The sequence below is a fragment of the Sardina pilchardus genome, chromosome 18 (assembly GCF_963854185.1).
Source record: "Sardina pilchardus chromosome 18, fSarPil1.1, whole genome shotgun sequence".
Lineage (NCBI taxonomy): Eukaryota > Metazoa > Chordata > Actinopteri > Clupeiformes > Clupeidae > Sardina > Sardina pilchardus.
The window spans coordinates 7,380,892-7,401,329 of record NC_085011.1 but is presented as its reverse complement, the minus strand read 5'-3'; the positions used below and the strand labels follow the sequence as shown (position 1 = coordinate 7,401,329).

The 20,438-nt window shown below is 42.9% G+C and overlaps 2 protein-coding genes across 6 annotated transcripts in view; one reads left to right on the top strand and one right to left on the bottom strand.

Moving 5' to 3' along the window:
- glud1a (glutamate dehydrogenase 1a) overlaps positions 1-11,221 on the bottom strand; it is a 16,530-nt gene extending 5,309 nt beyond the window's left edge. Inside the window, exons 1-10 of the mRNA XM_062519224.1 lie at positions 10,680-11,221; positions 8,169-8,249; positions 8,028-8,083; positions 6,963-7,026; positions 6,412-6,506; positions 4,728-4,907; positions 3,666-3,803; positions 3,375-3,512; positions 3,070-3,150; positions 1,450-1,573 (exon numbers count right to left, since the gene is read on the bottom strand). Coding sequence (XP_062375208.1) covers positions 1,450-1,573; positions 3,070-3,150; positions 3,375-3,512; positions 3,666-3,803; positions 4,728-4,907; positions 6,412-6,506; positions 6,963-7,026; positions 8,028-8,083; positions 8,169-8,249; positions 10,680-11,073 — 1,351 coding nt within the window. The 5' untranslated portion in view covers positions 11,074-11,221. The remainder of the gene's footprint in view (positions 1-1,449; positions 1,574-3,069; positions 3,151-3,374; positions 3,513-3,665; positions 3,804-4,727; positions 4,908-6,411; positions 6,507-6,962; positions 7,027-8,027; positions 8,084-8,168; positions 8,250-10,679) is intronic.
- shld2 (shieldin complex subunit 2) lies at positions 10,032-19,508 on the top strand. 5 transcript variants are annotated; one of them, XM_062519223.1, is made up of 9 exons: positions 10,032-10,078; positions 13,935-15,269; positions 15,682-15,789; positions 15,947-16,141; positions 16,450-16,596; positions 16,743-16,949; positions 17,052-17,289; positions 18,210-18,325; positions 19,062-19,508. In XM_062519223.1, exons 2-9 carry the CDS (start codon positions 13,988-13,990, stop codon positions 19,238-19,240), a joined length of 2,472 nt encoding a protein of 823 aa, XP_062375207.1. In that variant the 5' UTR covers positions 10,032-10,078; positions 13,935-13,987; the 3' UTR covers positions 19,241-19,508. The 5 variants fall into 5 exon arrangements, with proteins under 5 accessions (XP_062375207.1, XP_062375206.1, XP_062375204.1 ...); XM_062519222.1 differs by lacking the exon at positions 10,032-10,078 and adding an exon at positions 13,267-13,283; XM_062519220.1 differs by lacking the exon at positions 10,032-10,078 and adding an exon at positions 13,684-13,819.
- The last annotated feature ends 930 nt before the right edge of the window (positions 19,509-20,438 follow it).

Sequence of the window (20,438 nt, the reverse complement as noted above, 5' to 3'; positions counted from 1 at the left end):
TGTGTGTGTGTGTGTGTGTGTGTGTGTGTGTGTGTGTGTGTGTGTGTGTGTGTGTGTGTGTGTGTGCATTCACCATACCAAGAGATTAGCATGGTTTTATTTCAGTTAGCCTATTAGCTGGTTTGAATTGCATTGAGCTCAATGAGAATGAAACCAGCTAATAGCTTAACTGAAATAAAACCATTATGATACTTATTCACAAACAAAATTGATGTCCTTAAAGGTTGGATGTATCCTATTTTTTTCCATTTAAGGCATTAAGATCAATTTCCAAAAGACGATTTTATACAGTCAACTTTAGCATGTTTTCCAATACTTATGGAGGTAACTGTATTATTATGACATGTCTCCATTCAAGAAACTAATGATGAACTTGACTTACTTACCCTAAAAAACATATATTTTGACCTTTTAATTGCATTTGTATTAGGTTTTAAGCCTGAGATGTGGAAAAATCTCCAAATAGCGGGCATTTTGGACGCCATCTTGAATATCTCAGAGAGCACAAGGGGGATTCACGGGGACTTTTAGTATGTTATTCCTAAAGGTATTCTGAACATATCCTGAAAAATTCAGCTTGTTACTAATTTGTTCCGGGTTTGATCTTATTTTGAGCTAATGCTCTTGGACTATAGTTTATGACTATTCGTGTGTGTGCAACTGAGTGTGTGTGTATGTGTGTGTGTGTGCGCTCATTCATTGCAAGTATGTTTAGATTTCAATACACCTTAATTTTATCATTCGAATATTGTTTTTTCCTTGATAATTTTTGTTTTGTGATGTTTTAAAACAAAAGCAATATTTGAATGAGAGAGAGAGAGAGAGAGAGAAAGAGAGAGAATTACTGTATCATACGCGGGGTCAGAACAGACAGTTCCGTCACCCTAGCCTCTCGCTTTTGTGTAATCCAGTGAAATACACACTGTGCAAACAGTCCTCTCACGCAAACAAACTAGTCTGGCACACACAAGGTCACACATGAACACATCAGGAAAACTGACACTGTGGTCACACTGCCTTGTGATTTTATCAACTCAAGTCAAAACAGCAATTTATACGGCATGGAAATCATACTACAGTACATGGCAGGTCATCCAATTTCCATGGCTTTCCAAAGTTGACCGTGCATTTGTATTTGCAGTGCACGTATTTACAGGTATATTCTATACTTGGCATTAACATATACTATTTAGAAAATGTACTTAAAACATTACAATTGTTATAGAACATTCTTGTGTAATTGGTTGCATTTTTGTCCACTTCATCATCATCAGCAGCATTTACTACTTGTTGCTCATGTGTGTCTGCCATTGCCCCCTAGGCATCATTTAACTGCCATTTGCATGTGCCCTACTGTCTGCCTATGTGGACACACCTGTTGAGCAAGCTTATGGGCAGATACATGAGCGGGAGAGGAGGGGGAAGCGGCTGGCAGGGCCGGTGACTTACTCAGCAGGTGGTAGTTGGAGTCCCTCTCGTACTTGAAGGTCAGTCGGCCGTAGCTGACGTGGTTCAGGTTCTTCAGCCACTCAAAGTAGGAGACCGTCACACCACCGGCGTTCAGGTACAAATCCTGTTTCAACCCATTTGAAATTAATTTCACCGTTTTAAACTGTCCACACACACACAACCTGCATATAACATTTACATGAAACTGAAAACAGGAACCAAGCGTACAATGACTTCCATAAATTGCAGCATGATAAACCGGCTAGAATTTGGCCTGATTTTAGCCCTGATCAACCCAGACTCGACAAATGATAGAATCAGGCCGAATTCCCAACAGATTGGTCGAGCAGTTTGATGACACACGATCAGAGGACATCACAATAACAGCTCAGGACCAATCAGGTTGGATATCTGGGGCCTATTGCACAAAACTAGGATAAGGGATTAACCCGGGATATCTTGGTTATCCTGGCTCAATTTATCCGTGATCCAGTTGCACAAAAGCGGGATAGGGGGCAGCAGGATATGTTATGGTATAAGTTACCATGGCGATTTATTCTGTGGAGCTAGCCTGCTCCTGACCAGGCTAACATCCAAGATAAGTTGATTCTAATGGTAATTACATTATCTGATTGGTTCAGCTAGCTGTCATTCAAATGAGACCTCCACGTGTTTTTTTTTAAAGAGCTGTAGATTCCATTTATATATTATTTGCTACATGCATTTACTCGCAAAACACAGCAGAATGTCTGCCTAATACCATATGGATGTCATTTAAATTATGGTGGCCTTATAATTAATAACATAGCCTACTCGTTGTTTGCTTCTTTTTTGACAGATGTTTGATGAATAGGCTGCTGTAGGCTAGTAGTTGATTGGAAGTGGAGGGGACATTTTTCGAAGGTGTTTTCAACTAATTCGGCTTTTAAGACAAATTAAGATACTTTGTGCATCTTTGATCTTTGCGGTGGCAAAGCGCTTCCTTAATGACGTTGCGTGCCGAGACAAGGAAGCTCTCACACGTGGGTGCATACGTAAATTTGCATTCAGTTGATCTGCCACACCTACTCCCGCTATGTAACAGAAATAATCATGATCCCCCATTCAAAAAAGTAAAACTTTACCTCGTTGTTAGTCTATATCAAAAGCGGTTGTTCACTTTGTGTGCAAGACGCTATTTTTCGCATCTTTTTTATTCCAACCGCGATTATTTGGGGGAGAAACGAGAACGCGCACATACACCGAATAACTTACACCTGGCTTGATGAATCCGTGTCTGCTCATCCTGGATTGGTCTTTGTGCAACCAATTCAGCCGGTATGCTCTTGTTTAGGATTCAGTGATCGCGGCTCAGTAACTTATCCCGGATGTCTTAATTCTGCTTTTGTGCAACGGGCCCCAGGAATGTCCATTTTTGTTGTTGTTGTTGTTGTTGTTGTTGTGTGAGCAGTTTGGACGTACAGTGTAAGCACAGCAATCACATCTGATGGAAATGTGTAATGCAAGTTCTCTGCTAGGCTTGAGAAGTCTCTTTCAAATGAACAGCCAGTATAACTGAGTGACAGAAATGGGTGAGCGGGGAACTGCATGTTTAATATTGTGCTACAGGTCACATCTTACCGGAATCACCATGATGTTCCGCTCCAGGAAGATCTTATCGGCGTCTGGAGTTGTAGGGCCGTTAGCACCCTCAGCAATGATCTGCCAGAATGCAAAAAGAGTGATTAAAACAGTGACTACTTTAAGAATACAGTACTTTAAGTCTATATGTCTTATTCTCATGTGATGACATTACTTGGATGACGCATGAAAAGATGATGAACTACTGCCACACTGCCACTTGATTAAAAGTGATCCCGATTAAATGCACAAATCCAGTCACAAAGTCTCTTGCTCTGATGGCATTATCTTTGATCAGTCCTCACCTTGGCCTTGACCTTGTGTGCATTCCTCCTGGTGAGCTGCTTCTCCCCAGCGGCTGGGATGAGGATGTTGCAGTCTGCCTCCAGGATGCTTCCTTCATAAGGCTGGGCCTTGGGGAAGCCCACAATAGTGCCATGTTGCTGTAAGAAATGACCGAAAGTTAAAGAAGTGTTTATTCATGCATACATTGATATACAAGCGCCACACTATGTTTAAAATTAATGACAATAAAATAAAATAAAATAAAACAAAACAAAACAAACAACCACAGGAAACGTCATAATTTGACTAACCAGCTTATAGTCCTCCAGCTCTTTGGGGTCAATGCCGTCCGAGTTCCAAATGTTTCCATCGATCTCTCCCACGCCAACACACTTGGCCCCGAAGCGGTGGAGGTAGCGCATGGTGTGCAGACCCACGTTACCAAATCCCTGTCAAAGGGGAGAGCACACGATAATGGATCACCCTACTCTTCAAAAATAACTCCCTAATGAGAGATTAATGGCCATTATTTGGTTATGACTGGGCTTTGATCAATATAAATACTTTGCAGGTCTTTCACTGAGCAGACTATATCACTTTAGGGGTTTAATAGGGGATCGTTTTCTCACTGCCTGGTTTGGCTTGGACATTGGGCCGTTCACTGCACATAAATGACTCACTGCTGCTCTCTTGTGGACTATGTGGAACTCATGTGGTAACATGACGCATATGATTCTTATTTCAACAAAATATCATTTATCACTTTTATCATAAATCTAATCAAATACAAAATATTCTGACTCGTAACAAACAATATTTAATGTCCAGTAAATATGTATGTCCAATTCAAGCATCTCCCTGAGGCCTCTTAAGAGTCTTTGAAATCAACAATCCACAAACATAAAACAGCGAGACCTTTACATTCTCATTTCAGCAAAAAGCTGAAAGAAGGACCATAGGATGTGCTCCCTGAAAGGAAGTCTTGCCAGTGTGCCCTAGCACACATCATGGTTTTGATGATCCGTGTTAAAAGCAGATATCAATGCAGACAGCACAAACTGAGTGCAACTTGAAGACACATAGTCCATCACAAAGGAGAAGTCTGTGTCCATGATGAATTTCAAAAAAGATCTCAGAGGGTGAAAGTGAGCTAGTCCCCAAGGCTACTATTCATTGTAAATGCATATTCCCATCTTACTCAAAAATACTCTGATTGATGCCGTTTTGGACCTCAAATTAATCTTACACTCATTATCATCAAAACCAGACCCTAAATAGACCCTAAGTTGTTCTTAGACTGGAGTTATCCTTTAACAGCTGGAAAAGTGAGTGCTAGTGTGAATATGCTTGTGCTTGTGGTTTCTTGCACATACCTGAATGACAAAGGTCTTGTCCCCAAAGCCAGGGGTGAGACCCAGTTGACTCATGTAGGCTGACTCATTGACGAAGTTCTCAATGCCGTGGAAAACTCCGCGACCGGTGGCCGACACTCTGCCGTGGATGCCACCCTGGCTGATGGGCTTGCCTGTCACGCACGCGTAGGCATTGATATCCTGTCAAGAGTGGGAACAGGAGGACAGGCCTGGTGTTAGAGCTGGTATTTCAAGAACATTGAGGAGGAAAGGAAATTAAAAAGAACAAGTGACCTACTGTGTAAGAATGCACCCTGCCTACTCTGAGCAAACAATAGTGACTTATCTTGCAAGACAATGCCCACGTTCTGAAATATAATTGTAATAACAATTGTATGATTGTCATGTTATGATTCAATATCATTGTTTTGTCTCAAAGAGTCTAGTCATGTGGTTAGATTATTTCAACAAAAGATAACACCGGAAAAGACTGATCAAATAAAAACAATAATCAAAAACAAAATAGTCTGGTTATGTCTAGTGGCATCAAGTTACACGTTAACGTCAAGACAATTGAGATATCTTCTCTCACTATCTTGCAATTAAAGCACAATCTAACAGTGAGACCTTGACATTTTCATTTCACCAAAAGCTGAAGAAAAAGCCACAGGAAGTGCTTTGCTAACCCTGAAAGGAAATCTCTCCAGATATACACACCTACACATACAGTACACTTTTGATGATCTGCAACTGGGCTGCAACTGGACATGCTTAATCAAGCACTTACCACTGGACTATCCTGCTTCTAGAACTGCCACTTGACTCTATGCGAGTAGTACTTATTGCTGCGCATAACATGTCCTTGTCATACTCTGTCTTGAATGTTTCCCTTTTTTGTGAGCTGCTTTGGATAAAAGTGTCAGTTAAATTACTAAACGTAAATGTAAATGCTTTAAAAACTGAACAGCGCTGAACAGATATCACTAAAGGATTTTTGAGGAGGTCTATTTTTACAAACAAAAGCTTTGCGTCCATAATGAATTTGCTATAACAAAGCAATTTCACTTTTTGTCAATACTAAAACAAAACCCTACTTTACTGTACTTTCTCATCATGTCTACAGCACAGCCTTATTCCCACTCACAGTGAAAACCATTTATTGAATGTTTACTGTTGTGGTTATGTGTGCTTAAGGTTACCACCACGGTAATAACACCCACATACTTTTGTTGTTGCATACACTTAACATGTATGGATGGATGGAAAAAAAAAAAAAAAAAAAAGACCCTGATATTTCTCAAAGCTCCGAGTGTGCAACCATGGCAACATGGCTCAAGGGTCATCTGAAGCTCTGCTTACTGTATGACCATAGAAACGGAAGAGGAGGGAGTATCACTGAGATTCTACCCCTACCATTATCTACTCCTACTGCTACCGTTTCAGCAAGCAATATTTCACATGCATATTACATTGCAGAAATACTACTGGCGCTGTGATAACAATTATTTATGTTGGCAATGGCAAACAAATTAGATGACTGTGCAGACGATAAGGAACTGGCTATCAGTTGAACAACACAGAACAAGGCCAAAGCCTCTTTTCTTATCTGCTTTGTAAAGATATTCTAAGCCTCATACTGATGATAATTTATATGGTCAGAGAGCCAGATCCAGTTGGAAAGCTTTCGTTTAGAAAAGGCTCTTACGTTGTAGCCCATGGTGTTGGCGAAGGTGTCGGCGATCCACGACATCTCCCTCTCGCCAGTGCTCATGTCGGGAGCAGGCACATCAATGCCAGGGCCTGAGTGAGAGAAAAAGGAATGAGACATGAAATCAAAACACTGTCCCTGGGCCATTACCACAGAGATCTTGTGCCCAGTTGAGCAGTGATCAGAACAGGGTTGCAATGTTATGAGAGTTTATCACTGTCAGAGGGAACCACATTTAAAACTAATTTAATTTGGAGCGAAGATATGGAAAATGATTTCACCAATACATTTTATTGTGGCTGGGGGGGTGGTTTATGATGGTGTTTCCAAAGATGGACAAACATATTTGATATGTTTCCTCCTTTGGTAACCATTTTACATCCATTCAGTAAAAGCTCTTTAATACCGGTAAGCAAAGCAAATTACAAGGTATGATAACCAAGGACCCTCATATCAGAGTAGCCTATATCACAATACCGGTATTCCACTGCAACCTTAGTTCAGAACAAAGACTAACCAATCATAGTACAGAGACCCAGAGTACTAACCAATGAATCCTTTTTTGGCCAGTTCAATGGTGAACCTCCTGGTGATTTTCTCCAACTCATTGTCCTGCGCGTGCGCATGTACACGCACACACAAGCACGCACACACAGACAGACACACAGACAGACACACACACACACACACACACACACATTAGCAAAGCAGGCATAAAACAGCAAGTGAATGATTTTCAAACATCAGACTTAGCTCAAGCAGGCAGAGTAGAGAGGTGTGTGTGTGTGTGTGTGTGTGTGTGTGTGTGTGTGTGTGTGTGTGTGTGTGTGTGTGTGTGTGTGTGTGTGTGTGTGTGTGTGTGTGTGTGTGTGTGTGTGTGTGTGTGTGTGCATAGCTAGGTGTAAATTAAAAGGGAAAAGGGACACAACTGAGTTAAGTGGCTGATGAGATAGTGAGAACAGCGTCAATATAATGTGCAGTAAAGGAAAGTGAGTGTGAGTGTATGTGTGTGTGCCCATGTGAGTTGGGGGCTGCCTCTCTAAATATCTGCTAGCAGTTTGCAGAGCCTGATTGCTCAGCAGTTCTCTTCCTGATACATGCTGCCAAGGTCTAATGGAGCCAGGTTGGCAATAACACACGGCTGACTGCTGAGTGCGGTTAACAGGAAGTGGAGTGCACAGCACACTGACACAGCTTCTCTAACTCTGGGACACGGTCATGGTCAGGGCTGGGAAATGCCCCTGTGGCCCTTTCAAGTCTATAAAATGTTCAATGAGAAGAAATCTCGAAAGCCTCACAGAAGAAAAGTCACAAATTACTTTGTCCATAGTCAAATAATTAATTGTTTGTCAGTAAGACAAAAAAAATGTAGCCTGAATGACAGATCCTGATACTGATCTGATACTGATCAGATTAAAAGAAAAAGGAAGAAAATATTCCACATCCTGCTTGAGGACTGGTTTGGAGCGTGATATGAGTTCCACTGTGATTTGAGTTCCCTTATAGACAGGAAAGAAAAGGATAGAACTCAGACGGAGAGACTGGCATAACCCAAACCCAGTGCACCTGCCTATAGAAACATGAACCACAAACCATGACAGAGGACCACTTACAGAGTATTGCCTTGGGTTGATCTTCAGACCAGCTTTAGCTCCTCCAAAAGGCACATCTGTGAGGGGGACCACATATTTAGCTACTCCCTTTAAATTACCAAAAAGAAGCACTGAGACGTGGACGGAAGAGCATATACTTACCAACAACTGCACATTTATATGTCATTAGTGAGGCCAAGGCCTTCACCTCATCGAAAGACACGTGTGTGCTGTACCGGATACCTGAAACACACAAACAGTACATGTGTTACGTCACTGGGCGGCCACTCTGAAAGAAGAGACGCCTGTGTGTACAATATCAACTACTACAGTTCAAATTAGTCAAACATACACACCAAAGTAACAACAGAATAGACACACATGCACCAATATGCAACTGAATTACAGCACTGGTTAATCTGATGGGGCACAATGAAAACAAACCCTTGTATTAAACTTGGCAAGCTTTTGACCTTCACATACACCAGAACCAGATGAACCACCTTTGTTAAATCCTGACTTCTACTCCTATTCTAACTAAAAGCTTGGTAGTAATCCAAATTATGTTCTTTCCTCGTATACTGAGTCACATACAAGAGAAGAGTTATGACTCATGCTGGTGCAGTGCCAGTTCATTCTTATCTGGAAAAGTTTTCATTCTGCAGAAAGACCACCACTAACACTTGCTGGCACTAGGCTGATAGCTTGTAAAAGAGAATCCCGCACACTGTCTGTTACGCATGCATACATTTAGTTAGAATTCACAACGTCATGGACCTTCCTCAGGTGAATTCACACTTGCTGGCACTAGGCTGATAGCTGCCTTTGACTCATTTGTGAGGAAAAACAACATTGGCTTAAAATGGAGTCGGTTCCGCACGCTCAGTGCAGACCACTGGAAGGCAGGCAGAAACAAACCACCTCTCTATGACTCATTCACTCCGCACTGAAGTTGAAAAAAGGAAAAGAAAAAGAAAAAAGGAAAAGGGCTGGGTGTGGTCATCTAACCACACAACTCTCCTCCAAACCCCTTGTACTCACAGTATGCCACTATATCAATACCACCTATGGTAACAGACAGTCTACATTCATAATAGCCTACCACAACATTAAGTTAACATTAAGTTAATCTGCATTGTTGATCATGGCTCAGAGAGTTGAGTACACACAAACACATAACAAATATGCAGTCACACTGACAACATATCAGTTCACAAAAGTCCCGTCAGAACTTTTTGTATCCATCTCCAGTTACACACTTAAGATGAGGGCTCAAGTGTCTGAGTTCCACATACAGCCGAGGCAGGCACTATGTTAAAGGGTGCAAAGCACAGGTTGACATTAAAGTAAACACCTCTAATCTGCCGACAAAGAGGGAACAAAGAGAAATGAAATGAAGACACACCAGTTATGTGTAAATTGATTTTACTACAGGAACTTCCCAACTCAACAGCAGCAGCAGACTCTGGAAACTGCATAGTTGAACTATTAATGTATGCAGGGATGGTACATGCTAAACAGATAAACATCATTCTTTACTGCACTAAACCCTATTTTCTCTGTATGATCCCAGATGGACAGGACAGCCCTCAAAAAACAAACAAACTTGAAGTCAGCATTCCTGTCTTGGGTGGAAGCAAAATAGGGAGTGATTTAAAAACCCTAATGACCACTGCAAATACGTCGTTGACAAACTCTACCTTCACGTGAGAGAGGCGCACATGCATGTTGCTTTGAATGGATGAGTAGGATATGCGGAAAGTAGACAGCATATTCATCAATGTCAACTGACAAACAAGAGAAAGGCTAGCTACCATAATGTAACTAGTCTTGATAAAAAAATAAATATATAATAGACTTATGTAACGTCACTGCTCTGTACCAACCTTAACTTTACATGCATCACTATCAATCAAAAGTTTAACATGTCCCAAATTTGACTTTACACAGCTACGGTAACGAAAGCTAACGTCGGAGATACTGTAGCTCTGCTGTAACGTTAACACAGATTATTTGCAAAGGGGACTACGAAGAAGGAGTTTCTTCTGAGTAGAGGATTAGCACATGCAGAGGTATTTAAAAAAAATAACGACAGGTTAATTGATTATAGCTTATAAACTGGTTAGCTGCTAACTTTGGCCATTTACTTTTTTGCTAGTTGGTTGACGTATGGTCACGCATCGCTGAAGTTTATGCTACGTTAAAAACTTCACTGTTCACCAACGTTACCTAGTTAGCATAGACGGACACTCAACTTCATTAGACTACTTGTGGTGACTAGGAAACTATATTTTCAATAACGCTTGCTATTTGTGGTGCACTGCACTAATGACACTCCATCCAAAAGCTGTAACGTTAACGTTAATGTAACGTAACACTGCTAATGAAGTTAACTTAATGCTAATCAGGGAGAACTGCACCGCTATTTGCTATGCTAACGTAACAAGACAACATTATCCAAGCTTTTCTTCAAAAATAACAAGTCAGTTGAAATGTACTTTAACAACTTTGAAAATGTAATCTGCAAAATAAATCGTTTCTACCACAAGTTCAAAGATGTTTAGCTTGGCAGTCATGACAGACCAATGCCCTTTCATGCACGCCTTGAACTGTCATGCTATGTCGACGGGACGCCATGGGGAACACATTTAGCATATGTTAGCTTATCCCTACCTCCTTTGCAGGGGGTACGGTGTTGGCTGTGTTGGGCCCGGTATCCCTCTATCAGTTCCCATTCTCCGTTGTCTCGCTTGATGGGGAATGACACTGCTAGTACGTGGTTACAGGGCTTGATGATCTTGAGAATTCCTCGGACTCGATTCCTCTTCTGCTCGGGTGTTTCTCTATTCCTGAGATCTTCCATAAGCTTATCCTCCACAATTGAGGCTCCTCTGTCAAAAAATCCTTCCACCATTGTAAAGAAGTTGGGATCATCATCTCCCACGGCCTCGCTGTAGCGACGAACCCGCATTAAAGACGCGGAAGCAGGCAGGGCAGAGTCGACACATCCCGAGGCCAGAGCACCACTTGCTCCTCGTGAGAGTAACTCTCCAAGATACCTGTACATCTTTACTAAGGTAGGAGTTAATCAAGTAAACTGAACTACAGATAACTACAGGGAAAGCTACAAACTGGGTATAGGAAAGACATAAAAAACGAGACAGCGCCTCCTCTCTCTGTCCCGTTCACTACTGAACTGACGGCGATCGAGTAGGAGTATCTTGCTTTAAAAAGGCAGTTGGCGTGGGAGGGCCTCAAGCGTGTACACAGGGACCCCGAACGATCAAACAATATGCGTTCCACCGGTCATTGGAACCTCATTTAAACTTAATGCTAGAATTCCAAAGCAGTCGACTTTTGACAGCTTTCTCGCACAACAAACTTATAATAGAAAATACAGTAGGCCTATGGTAGGCTTCATACCACGACTCGTCGCTTACATTTCCAACTCCTTCCAACTTTTTTGAGGTCTGACTCGCGATTGAGCCTATTGACGTGATGTCACTCACCATCTTTCGAATTTGAATTTGAAAGCAGCAGGATTTGGCAGTAATCTTTTGAGGATGGGATAGCGCTCTACAATCACTGCTTTTGACAGTCTGTCTTTTTCTGTCTGTCTCCTCCAGTTAGTAGGCTAGGCTACCACTGGGATTTATCCAGTCAGGCCTATCATTATTATCATCCAGGAATTTGAGATCCACTGTGGAACTGTGTGTGTGTGTGTGTGTGTGTGTGTGTGTGTGTGTGTGTGTGTGTGTGTGTGTGTGTGTGTGTGTGTGTGTGTGTGTGTGTGTGTGTGTGTGTGTGTGTGTGTGTGTGTGCAGACTGTAGTAGCAAATAGCCTTTCTGTATCTCTCATCTCTGCAACAGTCCTGTTCCTACTGAATAATCATTGCACATTTCACATGTTTTGGCCTTTGTGCCACAAGCTGTAGGCCTAACTTAAATAAACTTAAGTCACACTCTATTCCGTTTTGCCTTGTTAAAACCAGATTCATTCACTTGTGAAAGGAGATTCTAGGTGGGTGTGGCCACTGGCCAGGCTAGACATTTTTGCCCATTCATTCAGAAGAGTATTTGCTAGGTCAGGCAATGATGTTGGAAGAAAGCCTGGCTTGCAGTCTCCATCTCTCTTAATTTCTTCTCAAAGGTGTTTGATGACACAGATAGAGAAACCTGTTCTCAGTGGACCAGTCAAGTTCCTCCAGATAAAAATCACTCAAACATGTCTGTCTTACATGTCTGTCTTGTTTTGTGCATGTGGACAGTAATCTGCTGTATTTGTGTAATTACATGTGTAATGAGATGTAACCTGTTTTAAAGAAGCACGCCAACTTATTTTCTCTACTCTGTGCTTGAAACAATCCAGTTTGATATTTGAACATAATTCATTGGATGTATGTGGGTAACACCAGTTAGCCTATAGTGCCCTTATACCTGTTGGCAAACCTGTCTAACCATTTCCAGTTAATTATGCTAAGCTAGGCTAAGGGTGTCTAGGTCATTGCATGCACAGAGAAGAAACGGGTATAAATCATCTTATTATCAAACTAGATAGAGACCAGATAAGCTCATTTCTTAAAACATTGTCATGTTCCTTTTTGCCCAGAACCAGTTGTTAGCTCTACTTAAGAGTAAATGTAGTTCTGCATCTTCAGTTCAATGCTGTAGAATAGGCGTATTGGTCAAGAGGCCGGACAGAGGAACATTCCCCTTCACACCACACTAAGAAATGTCTTGTGTGTTTGACACCCACATGGCAGAAGCTCTGTCCTGCTGCTGACAGTAATGGAATGACAATATTTCCCTGATCTTGCTTCAAAGCTAGCATTCTAATGGCTGTCACAGTGCAGGAAGGCTGTGTGTGAATCAGAGTTCCTTGGTATCCTCAGGCAACAGTGCAAACCCAAGTTATAAACTTGATCTGTGATCTGCTACTCACCAAATAACGTTAGGTCATATAATACGTTAGGCACATAATCGTATGCAAGAAAATGGTTTGATTTCTTGTTTACAAGAACATCCCCCCCTTTCATTCAGGGCAGTTTTAAGCTCCACCACATCATCTCATTCAGTTCCTCATCTGCTTCACTGTCATAAATCATTGTTGGTGCTCTGAAGTTCTACTGGCCTCTTTCTTTTGTGCCATTGGTTGCCGTAGCACCAACACCCATCATGTGGTTGGTGGGTTCGGGGGAGGTACTCTATAGCTGCGGCTGTTTTTCCCCCTATTTGCCATCACACATCACTTTTGGAGAATGTTTAAGTCTGACTAAGGTCTGGACCGAATAGCTTTTTATTGTTAACAGCTGTTGCATGTGAACATTACCGCTGACTTGCCTGCATTGCCAAGTTTCAGAGTCTGCCTTCGAGACCTGAATAGCATCAAGCTGTCAATTATTGTGCTATGTCTTTTTCTTTATGAACAGATATTTTGTCTCTGTATGAATGAACTTGTATCTGCTTGAGGGCTGCTTGAGTAGCCTTGGGAAGTCTGCGAAAAATATGTTTGATAATGGCAAGCTTTAAAAAAAATTTCAGTGTCTAGTTGATTTTTTACCTTATTGACCTTGAGAGTCAGTTTTGTCCAGTGGCTCCCTGTCTGAACAAACAGTGGACAAAAGACACACTATTTGGATCATCTGAACTATGTCCCTTACAAAGATCATTTGCCAGTGAAAAATTCACTCCTGTACACAGAGTTTGTTGCATGTCAGAGATTAGATGTTCAGACATGTCTTCTGCAACTCTGATTGAGTGCTTGAATGATTTAGGTTCATTTTGTGTACGAGTTCTTAATTCATCAAAAGAATGTATTTAGTATTTAATTCATTCTCTTTTAGCTTTATGTTACAGTAACTCTAGTCTGACAGTCATTCAATATGGTATTTTGTTTGTATGTTGATTGTGTATTTTTCCCATCTTTAGGTCGTCTATCAGCAATGAATTGGAGTGCATTGCACTGAGAGGACAGAAAGAGCATGACAGACAAACCGAAGGTCCATGTGTTTCTCGGTGCACCATGCCCCTCTCGGAGTGCATCAGTAAGAGATGCTCATGAAGACTCTAGTGAATGGAAAACCCTGGAACTGTTCTGGGATCAGGACCAATTGAGGCCTCGGACCAATGATAGAGGGGTTCAGGTTAACCCTGATTCAGTGCAGGCAAATATCTCATCAGGGCATGTGAATATAGATGTCAGCAGGGGTCCTTTTGACTTGGCGACAACAACTGACGGGCATTCATTGCCATTGTTTGAAGAAGATGGAGAAAATTCGGTCCCTGCCAACCCTTTACCACCTCTCCCACCAAGCCAGCATTCTCAGAAAAAAAGTCTATCCCAGAATGATGATGACCTTTGTCCACAATCACTCCAGGGCTACCTAGACAGCTGCTTTCCACTTGCTCAACCTCTCACGGTCTCCGAATGTCAACCCTCCTGCTCTGATATTATGTCTGTGGAGACTCTATACCTCAGTGTGTGGACAAAGAGCCAAGCCCTTCTCATGAAAAGGCCGTCAGCGCCTCCTCCAGAACTAGTGCCAACAGGAATGGGCTCCCCACCACACACACCACTGACCCAGCAGCAGACTCCAGTGATCTCCAGGACCTCGCCAGAGCTGTACAGCCTCCACTCCAGCCCAGGCAGCAGCAGCAGCAGCCGTGCAGTGGGAGGAACCCTGCAGCCCTCCCTGGACAGATTCTCCGAGATTCTGCTGAGTCAGCGGCAGCAGCAGGAAGCGGGTTTGATGCTGGAGAGGACGCCAGATGGGCTGCTTTGCACTCAGGGGAGCCCTGCAGCAGCGGCAGCTCCAGCTCCTGTCGACAAAGACGGCCCGCTGCAGGGGACTCCTCCGCCCTGTCTCGCTTTACCGAGGCAGCGTACACAGACTCCAGCTGGCCGGCCCGCTCACAGCTCACCTGTCTCTCCCGCTCGGAAAAAGAGCAAGCTGTCTCCAACCACGCCTGAAGGTCAACGGTCGAAGCCGACAGCATGGGGCGGCTGTATAACGACAGGGCCCCCGACTCTCCTGGCCAGATGCAAAACACACGGAGTGCAGTATTCGATTTTGGTTGCCGTGGTGCACCCGTCTCACCTCCAGGAGGTGAAGATGAAAACGGGAGCAATGGCAGGAAGTTCTATCCCCCTGGCAACGTTGATAGTCACCGACCAGTCGGATGTGGAAATGAAAGTGGTGATGTGGAGGACCGCTGCCTTCTGGGTCCTGACCGTACAGCCAGGAGATGTGCTGCTAATCACAGGTAGAGAGGGCAGGACCAAGCAGATTAGACAGGATGACTGTCAGAGCTACAGAGATTTCAGAGCCACAGACATTTGCAGTCAGATGTTCAACTCTGAGCTTTTTGCAGTTATAATGATCTGAAACGATGAGAGAATTTTTAGGGAACTTTAGATTGCATTGCTTAAGCCTGTTTCATTTCCTGTACTTTTGGAAGTCGTTATGTAAGAAGTAAGAACACGTAAATAGGCAATGCTATCATCAGATCTTAGGGAGCAGAGCAGAGAGCAGTCTATCTGGTTTGAGCTTTAACATTTAAGCTATTAGTGGTAACATGTAAGTTAGTGGTTGGTAAATCCTCTAACATAATATGTTCTGCCATTTCGTTTTTTGCTTTCTTCACACAACCCCTGTATTTGGAATGGCACTGATAGGTGTAAGGGTTCATGACGACAAGTGGAGGGGGGAAACGGTGCTGCAGTCCTCCTACACAAGCAAACTGCTCAACCTGGGCCAGGTGACCAGCAGCCTCTGTCCCTCAGGTGTGTTTGTGCAGCTGTTCCGTGAACACAATCAACGAAAGGTCTTTGAATGAATATTTATGATGAATATTAGCATTCATGAGAGATGTGCTGCAGAGCACCAGTGTTCATAGATGACTCATGATAAATGCTAATGCCTTGTGTCTGTAATGCCCAGTGCCTCAGGCGGTGAACAGACGGACCCTGGGGGAGCTGTGTGCTCATCTGCGGGAGAGGCGCCCCCTTCTGCTTTCCCTGCCTCGTTGCAGCCATCAGGACCTAAACACAATTCCCTACGCAAAACTCAAAGCTCTGCGGCCTGATACCCTTGTGCATGCTCTTGTTCGGGTCACACACACCAACATGGTAAAAGGTAACACCATAAGTCACATGGATGGTGACTGTCCTTTACTAAAACACAATTTCAGGAAGCAATCCTTATTTCCCATTTATTACAGTGTATACTCAGGAATGGCTCCAAACAATTGGTACATCATAGGAATACCAAAATCATGCTATTGATTTATGGGTCATAATCATAACATAGCATCATGGTTTCATATTACAACTCAGTGCAGTGCTTCCCTCTGTTTTCAATGAACTGTGCGTTCTCTGTGACGTCACTGAGGCTATTTGTGTCGTTGCCGTAACAGTGGTGTTAACAGGCTGTTTTCCCCTCAGCCTGGCGTGATGAGGCCCAGGGGATCTCCCGGGTAGCTGGCGTTCAAAGATCAGTGCTGACTGTAGAGCAAGCAGATGGCCACCAGGGGGCAGTAGTGCTGTGGGGTGCTGCCCTGGCATGGCTGGAGCGCATTCAGAAGCATAAAGGTTGTTCCAGTTGATGGAAAGTTGATTGGTCATATAAACCAATAAAATGAACCCAATAACCCAATTTTACAAACATATCACAAGTCACTTGCATTTACATCTACATCTACATCTTCTGTTTCATTTTCTTCTCTGCACCTGTGCAGAGGCCCTGTGGGATTTCCGGATGCTTCTCGTGAAGCAGGATGTGACCTCAGGTCTCCTCGAGCTTCATTCAACTCCCTGGGGCTCCTGCCAGGTTGTCTTCCTCACTGACAACCGCTGTGCAGATTTCCTCAAGCTGGGCCAGAACAACCCAACCAACTCCTGTATAGAAATTGACCTACGCACACTACTGTCCCAAAAGTACACAGGTTAGGACTTTGCTTGGCTTCACAAATACTCTGTCTGTCTGAGTGTGTGTGTGCCCATTTGTTGTGTCTCTGTGATTCACTGATTATCTTCTTCCCAATCAGGTGATGTGGAGCTCAAAGTACAAATAACAGGCTTCCAGTTTCAAGGCAGCCCGGCCCAAAACACCTGGCAGGTGATTGACAGCCATACGAGCCTTCCGAGAATTTTGGAGATTGTCTCTGGAGACGTGACTTTCACCGGGTGTGGGCGCTGTGCTGTAGAGCTGGACACTGATGACAATGGAATCTACAGGCCCTGCTACCCGTGCCTACCACACACTGCTGTGAGACACTACTACAGGTCAGTCTCTCTCTCACAGCGGAGCTACACCAGGCGCGTAACTGAAGCGTTCCGTTCGCGAAGCGTATGCTGCAGCAGTTAATAATCACGATAACCAATGGAAGTAGCTACACCAGATGTGACAGTGGCGCGTACAGTACATTCGAAAAAAAATAGACCAGTCTTCTAAAATGGATTTTACGCGCTGTGAACGGAACGCTTCAGTTATGCGCCTGGTGTAGCTCCCCTGTCAGAATCACAATCTGTTTTTAATTAAGTGAGTTGATACCCACAAGGACTTTGGATTTGATGGTGACAATAAGCAATATGCAATACAACATACAGTATAGACAATACTAATACAGTGTATATCATCTCACAGTTCACACAATGATGAACAAGTGTCCAGTGACCCTGATTGCCCAAATCCATCTAGTGCTACAGTACGACAAGTGTTATCTAATGGAGACAGTGGTTTGAAGCTGCCTGTGCAATCCAGTGGATTTCTTAGTGCCATATGATCAGAGCCTGTGGCAGACCAGATCAGAGCAGCATCTGAGACCTTCTCAGCCACAGATTCACTAACTGACTCATTAGAGGGGCTGAACAGTTGAAGGGCTAACTCAAGAAACTGTCTGGAGACTCGAGACCCTTCATGTGGACTAGGCGGGCTTCATCTAAACAGACCATTTGGAAGGGTTTGTACAACAGTGTACACGCTCTATTACTCACTCCGTGCACTCACTGAATTGAGTGATGAGTCTTTCCTTGCCCTTGCCGTCTTAGTGCTTGCTCTAGGAAGGCTCTAGTTCAAGCTGAGCTGAGTTCAGTGTAAATCACTGAAACACATGCTCATACTGTATATGTGGCACTACATTAATAAAACTGAATCATGTTTCTAAGCGTATTGCCATCTTGTGTGCTGTGTTGGTTTTCCCCAGGCAAGTGGTACTGACGGTAAAGGATGGTGAGTTCCAGGTGTGTGTGCAGGTGCCTCCCACTCTGGTGCAGAGGGTCCTTCTGAATACTCCCCCAGATAAACTGAGCAAGACCGTGGGTGAGTGAACAGCTCTGACACTGCTTCTGCTTTGCTCACCCAGACTACTGAAGGCGGGCTGCTTCCACATATTTAAATATGCATGACATTGATTTGCTTATTGTCACTGTGCATACAGTTCATATGAGTCACAGCTACATTCCACAACTTTTTCCTCCATTACACTTCCTTGACCTTTTTTATAATAAATATGTGATATTTGTATTACCTCCACTTCTCTTTTAAAAGCTGTATGGGAAAGTACTCTTTTCTATACTCAGCAGCTGTCTTGTGGAATGGATTTATTAAATATTTATTAAACTTATAAACAATATCAAAAGAACTTGAAGCACTAGGAATAGGGTACTGTATGGCTGTGTGTCTGCTTTAGTTATTGTTGTTTATTGCAGCGCGTGTCTGTGTGTCTGCTTTCTGATTGCCTTAAGTCCTTATTGTTCTGTATCTGTTTTTATTTTGTATTTTGTTTGACTCCTTTCCCTTTAATGTTTTAGTTTACTGTATGTTAGTCACCTTTCATCCTAAGGACCACAATGGACACATGGCGTTGGGCTTTATTGTGTTTTTATATTTTTTTGAACACTTGATGTTGTTCAATGATTCAATTAATCAATGAATCAATCAATCAATCGATCAATCAATTCTCTCCCTCTCTCTCCCTCCCTCTCTCTCACACTCATTCACTCACTCACTCATTCAACATCAAACTTCTCTCTCTTTTCTCTCTCTATCTCTGTAGCTCCCTCCTCTGATGTTAGGCATGTACAGGTGGTGGCAGAGAGAATCCATTCTCTGTTGGCTACTCCCCGCTGCAGCCCTTTTCTCCTAACTGTCCGAAGCCATATCCAGTGTGATGAGAACAGTGTTCCCATCATCCAAGACTTTGTCCTGCTGGACTTCAGTCCAGTAAACCCATGAGCCCCTGTTGTGGAATCTCTCTGATCATTGCTCGGCACGTACAGTATCCCTCCGAAAGAAGGACATCTGAGGAAAAAAGAACTGAGAGAATCTGTACCTAAATAGAGTGTGGGATAAGATCATATTGTAATTTCATGAAATAGTTAGGGTTGATTGAGTACACCCCTTTGTCTTTAAACTGTTTGTTAACCAATGTTTTGACAGACAGCCAACAGACTATACCTGTGATTTTGAACATTTGTACTAATAATTTTTTTAATTAAAATATTTTTGTAAAATGTGTTGTAGTGTTGAAAATGTTGAAAATCCCCCATGTTTAAGGGGACGCATTTGACGGGAATCATGATGACTCATTCTGTCATCCCAGAGATGTCCGAACTAAAGTTTCCAGAATGCTTTCTTGTGAGCCTCACTCACAGCCCTTCCACCCCCAGAACTACAAAGTGCATTCGTGCTAGTGTTGTCATGTGTCAGAAATCTATATCGGATCTGCCAATATCCAGCTACTATCACGCATATCTGCCTTGTGCACCCTGTATATCACACTTCAGTAATGTGATATACCCCCCCCCCCCCCATCCTTCAGGAGAGTCTCAAACTACAGTATATGACTATATGCAAAAGTGAAGCTGTATGTTGTGAATTGTTCTGACATTTCCTCTATTTGAGTGAAGGGCCAGATGTTGCGGGGGAATACCCAGGGCCAGGGCACAGGTCCTCCAGTAAGTGAGCGTGTGAGCGTGCCTAATGTGCATGTTGTTTCTTTTATTGTGGAAAGCACAGTAATGTTTCTTGTGCAGGTCATTGGCCAAGATAAGTAGCCTGCATTGGAAAGAGTGGTGGTTTCTGCAATTAGCTTGGCGACTCTTATCCCAGAGGAGGATGTCACCAACAACCACAGAGAGATGTGTTCTGGGTTCTTTTGGATCTCAATTTGAAGGTGGCTTTTCGTCCTCCAGGCTATACCTCAAAAAATATTTATGAGCAGAATAGGTTAGATCATGGCGTTATTGTACATTTTGAGAGGTGAGACAAGGCCTGTCAATTCCTTTATATTTTATGCATTTCTGACTGAGCTCAAACAACGTTTTGCTATTCTGAGCCGACGAAAATAACATTCTTAAATCAGTTGTTGTAAAGAGTCAGTAGTGACGTCAAATTATAGTATGTCTTGTCCTTTGAATTCTTAGATCAATTA